General features: G+C 35.1%; 1 protein-coding gene across 1 annotated transcript in view; it reads left to right on the forward strand.

Moving 5' to 3' along the window:
* LOC108751673 (protein rhomboid) overlaps positions 1 to 12497 on the forward strand; it is a 437528-nt gene that overhangs the window by 400874 nt on the left and 24157 nt on the right. Inside the window, exon 8 of the mRNA XM_018491974.1 lies at positions 11484 to 11596. Within this exon, the coding sequence (XP_018347476.1) occupies positions 11484 to 11596 (113 nt within the window). The remainder of the gene's footprint in view (positions 1 to 11483; positions 11597 to 12497) is intronic.

Here is a 12497-nt window from a genome sequence, read left to right on the forward strand (position 1 = left end):
CTTCGTGAAACTTTGAATGACAACTGTGAAGAACGCATTTTTCTTCTCGCTCAAAAATTGCATTCACCAAACAATCTTGGCTCCCGATTGTCTCAAATAAGTAATCTACGGCATATAGACACAGATTCCATTATTTGTTGAAAACGCCATTATTATTATCGGCGATAAATAATAAAATTTAATTTAAGCGTTGCGGCGGAATATCATTCGTTTTTGTGATATTGCGTCGCGATATTGTCGTATCATATTTACAATAATATGAATTGTAACATAAAAGAAAAGATGAGAATCAAACTGAAATTCTGAAATTGATAATGGCATCGCGGCGCGAATTATCACGATATTACGGTAGTTAAAAAAAAGGGATCAAGATAAACCATGTCCCAGTCGTGCTTTTTGCTCCTTTTTTTTACTTCTTTTTTCGCGGACTTGCAGAATCAACCTACCTTACTGCATATGTTCGCGCGTGCTCTGCAAATTTAGTTCAACGCAAAACCATATCTTTTATTGTTCAAAAAAGCTATGCAATATGCTTTTTACGTTTTGTCAACAATAAAGAATGCAGGTCGCAATCATATCTGGATTTCACGGAATATCAAAAGGAAAGAAAAGCTCTCAGAAAAATATAAAAGAAAATAAATAAGAAAGGAAAATATTATAAATATATAGTAAAATAATAGATAAAGAAAATGAAATATGCGTTATCAGATAGACTTTTCACGTATTTTGTTATTGGAAAGAAACTTTCTTTTTATATAAAATATCGAATGTGCTGTTGGAGGTGACACAATAAAATCTTTTATTAAGATTTGCAAAATCTTAATATTTTAGTGAAGAAAATTTAATATGTAAGAAGATTAAAATTGACAAAATCTATCTCGCATCACTTAAGAATATATTTTACAATAAAAAGGAAAAATTATGAAATAATTATAAATTTTTTTATATTGTATTTAAAAATAATTCAAAAAATTTTACACTAATTTAAAACCTGGATCAAAAATTATTTATAATTTTAATAAGAAATTATTAATAAGAAATAGACATTTTAAAAAATAATTGAGATAAAATGAAAACATTTTTATTTAACTAAAAACTATAAAACTATAAAATTGTATTGTTAAATTTTATAAATATTAACTTTATTGTACATGTATATAACAGTCATTTCTATACGCAAAGCATAAATTTCCAATCCCAGTCACTTTTTCACAGAACCTATATACCTGATACATCCTTAAACTCCTTTTAAACTTCCTCTATAAAAAATTTGTTTATGATTACAAGAGACAAACTGCAGAATGTAAGACACTCGCGTGCACCTGAAACCTCTGCTTGGGCGAAACAGATACGACTCTGTGCATCTACGATCAGTCACCTGCGTCTATCATGAACGTTAGGCATTGAGTCACTCAATTAATTATAGCCAATTGCAATCCCTGTACCATGTTGCTGCACGTCAAATCGATTGAATTCGAGCGACGCGACGCCGTGTAGGAAACAAAATTGTATAAGCGTTTCAATATGCGTTTTATTCTCTCACGCCGGTAAAGTGGAGCACAGGGAGAAGGTGGCAGCTTTCTTCGTTCACAGCTATTTTTCCACCGTGTCTTTTGCTCTCATTTTCTTTTCACTTCCTCCCTCTGGTTTTTACCACCACTTTCTATTCTCCCCAACGACTTTTTTGTTCTCCTCTTGGCTTCTCCCATCCCTCGCATTCCTCTGGACGCATCAACATTTCTATACTCTCTTCCATGAGATGAAAAGAGATCGAGAGATGAGACCGACGAATGACGATGACTCTGTATGCTTGTGCTCTCTCTCTCTCTTTCTCTCTCTCTCTCGCCGACAGAGTAGAAGTTTTCAGTACGCGAAGCTCTCTAAATTATTCATGGAAACGCCAGATAAGACGACCGTTTTCCGTACGTGCGTATGGAAACGACGATAAGAGTGACCTCACCGCTGTTTTCTTTCCTATAGAAAGTATGCATTCACCCAGTCTTCGTCGCTCTTCCTTTCTTTTATTCTCTGCCTTCTTCTCTACTATTCTCTTTGCTCTCCTATTCCATTTCTGATATTAGACTCTCCTTATTTAACGCGTCATTCCTTTTATCTTTCATTTCTCTTTGCATTCTGCGCGTTACATTCATCTTCACCTTATCTTTTCTTGTGTTGATTTCCCTTTTTTGTAGATCGGTTATTAATGTTTCTTTCATTAACTTTCCTTTTGTTTCTTGATACTAATCTCGTTATTTATTATGCATTTTTTTATATTTATATGTATATTGAAATAGCGCATGTTTTGAGGCTCTAAACGTGATAACGAGGTTGTTACCATTTCACTTCTAAATATGGAATTTAGGGTCTTGTTTGTGTGTGTATGTGTCTGCGGTATTCGCGCTACTTATACACGCGTCTAATACCCATTTCTACCATTGTAGATGAACTTTAATCTCGGTTCAACTTACTCTTTATCTTCTTTTACTTCTTAAAACTAGAAAAAGATAAAGAGTTAGTTGAACCAAGATTAAAATTAAACTACATTGCCAGAAAGGAGTATAATTCCAGGTTTTTGTGCACTAATTCGAGGTTCGTTATTACGAGGTTTCAATGTACCTAATTTGTCCATGTCTCATAATCTTCTGATGCTATTAGTAGTACTTAACTTGCTAGTATTGCACCGTTATTTTCTGTCACAGTATTGTTCAAACTTTAGTCTCATTTATCTCTGATTGTACCTAATATCCTTTGTTTCTACTTCGTGTCCTTCTCCTTTTCTTAAACTTCTTTTACCGCACCTTTGTCTTCCTTTTTATTGATTATTTCTTTCATCGATTCGCGCTCTCGCGGCAGTTGGATTATTAATGCGAGCAACGCCCCCACGCGCGTCCATCAAAAGTCATTTCTCCAAGCATTACGTGATCCCGAAAGAAATCGGGAGCGGTAGAGAGATAAGATATACGTTGTAACGCGCGCGGTAAGCCGAAGATAAATTTCGTAAAAGCTGATGAATTCGTTCGTGGGACAGATCTCCGGGGAAGATACTCTACGCGCATCTGGATAGATCCATTTAGAATTGCGTCTTGAGAAAGCCATAAGTATATCGCGGCCAAAAATAAGGACAATAGAGCAATCGGTTTAAAAAAATTTCTATTCATGTTATCGACGTCAGTGATTCTCAGATCGATCATGTACGCGCGAGCATTATGTGTCGCTTACGCTAATTGGTATAAATCGAGGTTATGATAAGCGGTATAATGCATCAGCGGTGACACACGAGCTGCCAGAAGAGACCAAAAGCGCGATCCATAATCGACGAGTAAAAAGTCTGACGCTTCAACCGGGCGACAGGCGATTAATTATAAAAACAAGATGGCTCGCGCTATCGAGCGCCTTTTTCCGTCTCCGCGTAACGCCCGTTACCTCCGCCAGACGTTATCGAGCTTCCTCCGTTATTAATGTGAAAACTGTCTTTGCCGTCGTGCTCCAAAGTCGCGACTCTGTCCTATTTCACCGTCTCCTTCTCTCCCTCTTCCTTCGCGTTCGCGCGCGATGCCGCGTGAGAAAGCCGGAAGCGCGGAAAAATCGAGACAATCGCCGTAATTGCGGGAAGTCAACGCGCGCGACACCGTTGTCGGAGCAGACACAATGGTATCGCCGAGTCCGCAAAACACGGAGCCGCACCGAAAAGATCGCGACGCTCGAGACGGGACACGCTTCCGCATTTCGTCGCCTGTGGTACATCGATTCGTGCGAATCAAGCTTGAATTCACGGAGAACGCTGTGTTGCGTCCGAATCGTTTTTCGAATATCGACATGTTCGTCCATATAACGCGGCTTGCAAGAATCCGGTGACGAAAGATTTTTATTTCCTTTGGTACCTAAAATCACGCTAAGCAGTCGATACTTTCTTAAAATAGATGCATGTAGTAAGTATATCGGTAATATTTGCATTGCTGCATCGAACTTTTATAATGATTATATACCTACTGAAAAAAATAATCAACAGCATTATTTTAATTAAAAATTTTGTTTATTCACACAATAACATTATTAATGGAGCAAATACGTCATGTTCTTGTTTTGATAAAATTTTATTTATTTTATTAATGATGTTATTGGATGCGTGTGAGAGAATTAACAAGATTATTTTAAATTAAAATAATCCTGTTAATATATTGCATTTTTTTTTTGAAGAAAAAGAAGCTTTTTGAATTACAGATATAAATAATTAAAATTAAACTTATTTTATATTACATATTGTCTACTTATACATATATTAAATTTAGTTAATTTAGTTACGGAAAGTTCGGTTTCTCTTTATTTTCTTTATTAAAATATCCACAAATAAAAAATTAAATATACTAGATTCTTTGCAACAAAATTTATATAGTGCTACTAACGGTGCAACACGCAAACGTAAGATAATGTGCTGTCTTCTTCGTGAGAACGCTCACAAACGCGGCATCTTTCGGGCTCCGTAAATCATGCCGAAGTTCCTCACTGTAGAGAAGAAAGGAAAAAAAGGAATACGCCCAAATCTCTCGACTCGTAACTCAATTTAAATAACGATGTCCACCATCCCATCGCCTTTATAAGACCTCGTCACTCGCGCGCTGCCGATGCGGCATTATGCATGCACGACACATTATGCCGCGAGTCCTTTTAATGTCGCATAAATGTGCCGAAGGCTGTGCCCCTTAATATCACCGAGAGGCGGTATTCCTCGCCCTTCGTGCACGCGACGTGCGCCACGTGGGCTGAAACTTTCGCCACCCGTTCTCCACGAGAATGAAAATTTTTGTGGAAGATTGCCAAGCAAATTGCACACGCGATTACATTTAGTCTTCCCTCTTCCAAAAGAGATCATTGCGAAATCGCAATTAATCACAATTACATATTACATTAAAGATTGGGAAAGTTATTTTATAAAAGTAAATAATTAAAGTTATGGTTTTTTTTTTTTTTTTTCAAAAACTAATTATCGTTCCAAGTTATCGATTCTGTGAAAAGTAGTGTGTTACTTAAAAAGTAAAAGTCGTTACTTTTCAATTTTCTTTTTTATAACTTTTGCATTTTAAATATAAGATTATAATATTTATAATATTGCTAAATTATACATTTATAATATTTCTAAATTATTTTATTTACTGTATTAAATATTCACTTGGAATCAAAATTATATATTATAGAATCAATATAATGTGCGTTTACTAGAAGGATCTTTAATTCTTAATATATATATTTACAGAATGTGGTGATCAGGATAAAGATATGTTATAATCACACAAGAAATCAATGATTGTTCATCGAACATTTACATCAGCCGTTATACGAATAAATTTGATATAAAATAATTATAAGAATAGCTTTAGTTATTAATTTAGTTATTAATTATTAAAAAATGTACTGGTGTATAAGTTAAGTTACGGTTATAGATAGAAAAAATTAAATGAAGTTAAAGTTATAGTTGTATATACTGGAAAAAAGGAACTCTGATTGCTAACTTCGTTACAAGTTACTTCCCAATCCTGACAATAACTATAAATCGATACATAGAGGAAGGGAAGAGAATACCATTTTATTTCACTGAAATAGCTTATAATCAGTAAATATTCATGTAATTACTTTTGGTACAAGTTGTTTGTTAGTCACAAAGTGATATCGATTATGCCATACGTAGAGGTTCTTCGAATATACGAATGCAATTTACAAAAAATTGAAGAGAAAAAAGATAGCGTTATAGTTGTAAAAAAGGTAATATTATGAAATAAAAAGAGGGAATATAAAATATCTCCAACTAATATATAGTACTTTACACGCATACTTTATATGCACTCATTTTGCAACCAAATTTAGTTTAATCATATCATTCAAAAGCTTCACATTCAAGACCTTCAAATTAGACTAAGGTTACAAAATTAATACCAACATACATCTTAAAATTATATAAAGAGACACTTGCAAAACTGTCTGCTATCTGCAAAATTGAAATGCAGCTTTTACAACGCAGTAAACAGTAAACAAGTAATATATTGGAGAAGTAATTTTGATGGTTACTCTCAGAACGCAATAAATATACTATACAAGATATCATGATATTCCATGATCTTCTCATTTATTTCATAACAACCTTCTCTTTTCCTGCAACAAATATCTTGTTAATGATAATTAGGATTCCAAATAAAATAAAATTTACTCAAATATTTGAAAAATGATGATAATAAGGTACTTAATTTTACGTCATGAAGATTCAGTCTTCAATCTGTCAAACTTCTTTTACATTTAATCACTTATAATTCGAGAACTGTCAGCACCACGACAAGTTGAGAAAGATTGACGCCGAATTGGTCAAAGAATCTGTTGATAGAATTAAGATGGAGATTTCACCAAGACAAACTCACGGACTGCTGAGACATCACCGTCGATGGGATCGTCTACGCTTTCGTCTTTCGTGAGTAAGAAGTTTTCGGCGCGTAATTAACTACTAGCAAGTAGTTAGAGGCGCTGACGAAACCACTTGCGTCCGTGGAACATTAGAGTCAACTTGCTGGAGAACTTTATCCCTTCATTCTCGCTTTGTATGAAGTTATCACTACCACCGTGTTCGATAATACTTCTGATCTGCTCACATGATCTCGTTTCCTGTGAATTATCGCGAATTGTTGGATTAAACATAGATGTTTGCTTATAAATATGACGAGATAGACGCTATTTTATTATTTATTGTCTGAAAGTGCTCCGTAATTATTGCTTAAAATTTTCATTTGTTTTAAATGTCTTTTAAATTTATTTAATTCTTTTTTTATATATGTGAATATAAAGTTGATTCTTTTCTTAATAAAAAGTTCAAAAAATGCTTAATAAGAATTTAAATCTTGAACCCTTAGATCCTCAGTATTATTATTCTACAATTATTTTATATAATATTATTAATATAAAAGTCCCTTTAAACAATTTAAAACAAACTGAAGGTTCAATATAGCCTCCAAACGATCAATAAGTTATGCAATAATATTAATCATTTATGAGTCACTTTACAAACATTTTTGTAGCAGTCTTGTATGAACTTTGCTTAAAATTCTTACAATTTGAAGAAAGTATATATTTCGAATTAAATAAAAAGAACGAAAAGAAAGATAAGCAATTTATCGTAGAGTAAATATCGATCGCATTGTGATTGATTGTAAGTACGCAATCATCGAAATTGAAAGTCGGTTCTTCTCTCTACCCGGACGACAGGACGAAAACGATGAAACGAATAGATATTCATCGTAGGAGGCTGGTTACCGTCATTCGTCGAATGGAAATTCGGTCCTCGAACGACACTACCTCCGTCCGTCGTGGACCAAAACAGATGGCTAAGGAAAAAGCTGAGCAGATAGAGGAATCATACCCACGTGAAAACCGAGAAATCCGTCATAATTCGTTCGTCGTCGCGATGCCCGTCGCAATGAGATTCATCTAATTGGTATCCAATTAACCGAAATTGGCGCAGTCAGTCTGAGAACCTTATCGTGACTCGAATGTCTTGAGGGCAGATTTTGCTGATTACGAGAGAGGACGTGCCATTGTTCAATGGTAGACACGGTTTTATCGAACACGTCGCTGGAGTATGCATATTGATTCCGATTGAACCATTAATTTATATGATTAATGCCATTCTTCTCATATACAATGATGAAGCTAACAATTTATTTATTAAGTAGATGAATAATGTTTAAGTAGAAGCATTTATATGTGTATTACTGTGAAGATATTTATATATCATTAATAAATATATAATTACAAAATGTACACTGAAAAAAAAGATTGGCTGAATATGGCATAGCATTTTTAATTGGTTGCAGCAGCCAATTTTTGGTCACTTATTGGCAATGTCAATATAGGATTTTGATATTGCAATTAATTGACGATGTTGCAGCCAATTAAAAATGCTATGCCATATTTTACCATTTAATTTGCTGTAGCAACCAGTCGTTTCTTTCAGTGTAGTAATCGTATAAAATTATTAGCTATGGCGCTAATATGTGAAATTTATACTTTTTTTAATGGCACATTTTATAAATTTGATAATTGATCATACATTTTGTTTCTATCAGGTTGACAATAAATTGTTGAAATTTAATAAGCGAAATATCTGTGAGTCTCCGCGATTGTTGATGCGTAAATTATGTACTTACTCATAATGTGATAAGATGCAATTCGTATAACTAATTAGAACGTATTTACTAAACGAAGTTAAAAACATTTCAGCTCTAGACGCGGTGCGGAAGTCAAATAAAAACTTCAGCAGTTCAAACTATTTTACTTGGATTTATTCTTGGAGTCACAAATATTACTATTTTGTTTATTTAAATTGTCAGAAGTTTCGAACTTTTCGAGCATGTAAAGTGGAAATAAATATTTAGAGAGAACTTACGGTAACCCGTACGGAAAATTGAAAAAGACCATCGTGCAAAAGTCCAGTCGAAGTTCCATCGACGGGTAGCATCGACGGCAAAGCCGAAAATTTATGAACCACCCTCCCACGTTTGGGCGCGACGCGACGCCTCCTTACGCGCGTTCCATTCCGATGATTGCATTCTGAAAACGTATCGACGCCTATACATCACGTCTGTCCCGACGCGGCGGCGATCTCCGGTTTTCCGCCCCCGCGATCGGGGACATCGCCATTTACATTCGCGCGGCAACGAGGCGACAAGAAACCCGTTGGAATTCCGAGCATTGATTTAATTCTGACCTAATCACGATTGCCTCGTTTGTCCCTCTCCCCTACCTCTGTGGACTTCGTTCCTTGGTAATGGCGACGATCGCAGAGGTCCCAAGATCGTGGCATCCATTTCTGTCGATGAGGCTCGACGGCGACGCGCTTACGAACGACGCTCGAGCGTTTCAACGATCGCATTCTTTCCGTTTGACCGCATTGCGACGGGGCGCACTATTAGACGACTATTAGACTCGCACTCAATGCAAATTGGACGCTTCCTAGGCGCACGTCGTGGTTACGAGACTACGGTATACGCAGTCTAATTGCGGCCGACCGTGCCCTGATGCAAAGAGACCTCTATGGAATCGTGTCTTTCTCTCTTTTCAATTGAATCTTGTTCCACGAGGGAAAATACAATGGCCGCAAGAAATTCACGTCACCGATTTAACGGAGACATGTTTAAATTAAGAGAGTATATCATGTTGAATTACAGACTGAATAAAATGCTTGTTAATGTCCAATTTTTTTTTTAGCAAGCGTCTTTTTTCTTGTTCAATTTTTTGCGATATAAAAAACTAGATAATCGATAACAATGCAGAAAATACATACAGCGAGACGAGATCTTTCTGTATAAAATTTACTATTACTTATTAAAAGTTAAGGAAGCTGAAATGGTTTACAAGAATATTATATAAGTAATTTATAAAAAATATCTATACTTTCTAGATTCTTTGGAATAAAGTCCCATTCTAAAGAGAGCTAATTTTTTAAAAGAATGGCTCAATTTTCAATCTTTAACAGTGAGATTTTACTCTTTAGAATGAGATTTTCGACTTTTTAAAGAATAACTTATTCTTTACGGAAAAATAAAAGAGTTTTTAAAGGAGAATAATGTATTTTTTGAGAAGTAATATGCTTTCTTAGATTAAAATTAAATTCTTTATTATGATATTATATAATCAAGTTCTATTGCACATATACAGTAGAATTATTTGTAGTAAATGAAATAAATTAAGTAAACTAAAGTAGTTTGTAAGAATATTTTATAAGTAATTTTGTGAGAAATACAACTTATTTTTCAATTAAGAGAAACAAACCTATTTTCTCTTTGTAGGACTTTGCAGGATTTTGTAGGACTCTTAAAAAAAAATAAAAATTTTTATAAGGGCATGATACTGATTTCTTTAAGAAAAAATAACATGCTCTCTTAGATTACAATCAGATTCTTTATTATGATATAATCAAGTTCTATTGTATTACAGCAGAATTATTTGTACTATAATAAAAAAGATAATAGTGTAGCATTTGTCGTTTTCACAACCTAGATCTCGCGACCGTGTCAACTGGAATCGCTCTCCGAGATTTTCCACGCTTTCGAGCGTGCGACACGATAGATAAGAAGAACGATCATTCTTCGAGCTTAGAAAGTTCCTTCTCTTACTTCGAGATAATATTCATAATTGCTCTACAGTCTCTTTCCTTGCTGAGTTTTCCTTCGCCGATAGCCGCGGCTGGTCGGCCAAATTATCATGATCGAGGATCAGCGTCTCGATCGTATCATCTTCCCTCTTACCGTTTTCGTTGCTATTGTACCAGCCACTTTGCGGCCGAATTTGCCCGAAATCCCGCTGGCTTTGGCTCTAATCTCGAATCAATGACGCCGAGATACCTCGTGACGTAAACGTTTATTTCTCTCCTTTTATTTCGCGGTATTTTATGAAACTGCGAAACTCTACACGCCATTTCCGGCGAGATTTATTGTTACCTCCCCGTCTGACATTGCATTCGCGCTCGCGAGATGTAATAATTAGTCGGCCGAAGTTTCGCGATAACGGTTGGGTGTCGGATTTTCGCTTCTGCGGCTCAGAAGTCGCTGATAAAACTTTGCTCCGACCGCGGCTCGTATCTCGCAATTATTTCACTCCGCGGCGCTCTACGTAATCTTCCTCAGCGGCATTCTTGTCGAAACGATGCCTCGAGCGAATAAGAATATTGTTTGGCCGCTTTCCATTTCTTCCTTTACAGTTCGAAGAGAGGCACAATTAACGTAATTCTCTTGGCCGCGCCGATAGTCACGAACCATCTGATCGTACTCATCGCATTTTCGACTTTTCCCCCGGCGCTCTGCGGCCGGTTTCATCGTCGAGTCTTATCTACCGCGACGAGAGGAATATCGCTAACGAGATGTTCCTAATTAAAACTACAGCCGACTGCCCGCGGCGTTATAATTCACGATTAACGACAACCTCTCCTTTCTCGGATCTACATCGCGAACTTTCAAGATCTTCGACGACTGAAGTTGTACCGACATGTTAATTTGGTTTTCTCGGTTAAACTTTGTGACGGTTACGTGAAAGAGAGAGTTTCTTGTACCTAATTATTTTATAATATAGTGATCGTGATATCGACATAAATAATCTTAATACTCGACGTCCATATAATTGTTTCCTTGAATTTATAATTTTGCAATTGTTATTAAATATGTGATTTTTATTTTTTAACGACTCTCTGATTATTGCATTTATATTCGAAAAAAAGATATTCTAATATGTATTCTAATATGTATTCTAATATGTATTCTAATATGTATTTATTGTAACATTACATTGCAATTGCTGCAATTAATTCTGCATGAAGTATGTCATAGACATACTTCAAAGGTTGCTTGCATGCAAATTGTGCCATAATTGAATTAAATTCCTGGAGTACCTCATGCTCCAACAGAACAATTGACATGCCTTAGTAATTTACCACGCGGTTACATTTTTTTCAGGTGGCTTCACCTGCTGTTTAACCTGGGGGTACAGGTGGTCGTGGGACTTCCCTTAGAAATGGTTCATGGAAGCCTGAGGATCGCCGCGGTTTACATGGCCGGGGTTCTTGCCGGTGAGTAATGTCGTCTGCAATGTGAATTATGTTATGGTACATCTACGATTTATGCATCTATGTTAATGCTCGTTTAACCATCGTGTTTCGTCGTTCATCAAACAAACTTAAATCAAACAAAATTCTAACTTGAAGTAATTATAAAGTTTTGCAAAAATGTTTGCAAACTGTTTGTTTATAAAATTTACTTTATCCAAAAAAGTTATACAGATCTTATTGTTTTCCGTGTAAATATATTTCATTGTTTAAATATTTATATTCTTTATCTAGTTATTATTGTTGTATACTTTTTAATGCAAAACACGCATTGAACAGATTTTATAATAGAACAAACGTGTAGCTTTTATTATTCGTTTATTATTTTTTAATCACATTCAGTTCATTTTTAGTTTATTGCTACTTCATGTACGACAATCAGTTGACAGTGCAATTTATTTTCTTTCTATCTCTGCTTCTTTTTAAATTTTTCTCTACCGGATGTATTTTTACGTTTGGAATTATAAATGTGTATATAAATACAAGTCGGATATATCACAAAACGCGAACACCATAACTGAAGTCTAAAACGTCCAAGATATATAGGGTCCTAATTATTTGAACATATGCTCCCTGCTATAACAAGGCGTTTTAATTAAAATTCGTTAATGTTAATATAATTACGCTGGCAGCTGGATAATGAAGCGCGCTTTTCATTCGTAATTTTGTGCATTTTCCAAATAATTGTAGTAACTTGATGTCTCGAATTTTGTCGGTGACAAGCTGAATTTTTTACAATTTATCACATTAAATGAGAAAATTTTCACCTAATACTTTTCCTTTGTCATATCTTGTTATACTAATCAAGAATATTATTGTACGGTCCCCTTTCTAACCTGTGTTCCTGTGCAAAACATTTTTGCAT

Source organism: Trachymyrmex septentrionalis, unplaced genomic scaffold (genome assembly GCF_001594115.1).
Source record: "Trachymyrmex septentrionalis isolate Tsep2-gDNA-1 unplaced genomic scaffold, Tsep1.0 scaffold51, whole genome shotgun sequence".
Taxonomy (NCBI): domain Eukaryota; kingdom Metazoa; phylum Arthropoda; class Insecta; order Hymenoptera; family Formicidae; genus Trachymyrmex; species Trachymyrmex septentrionalis.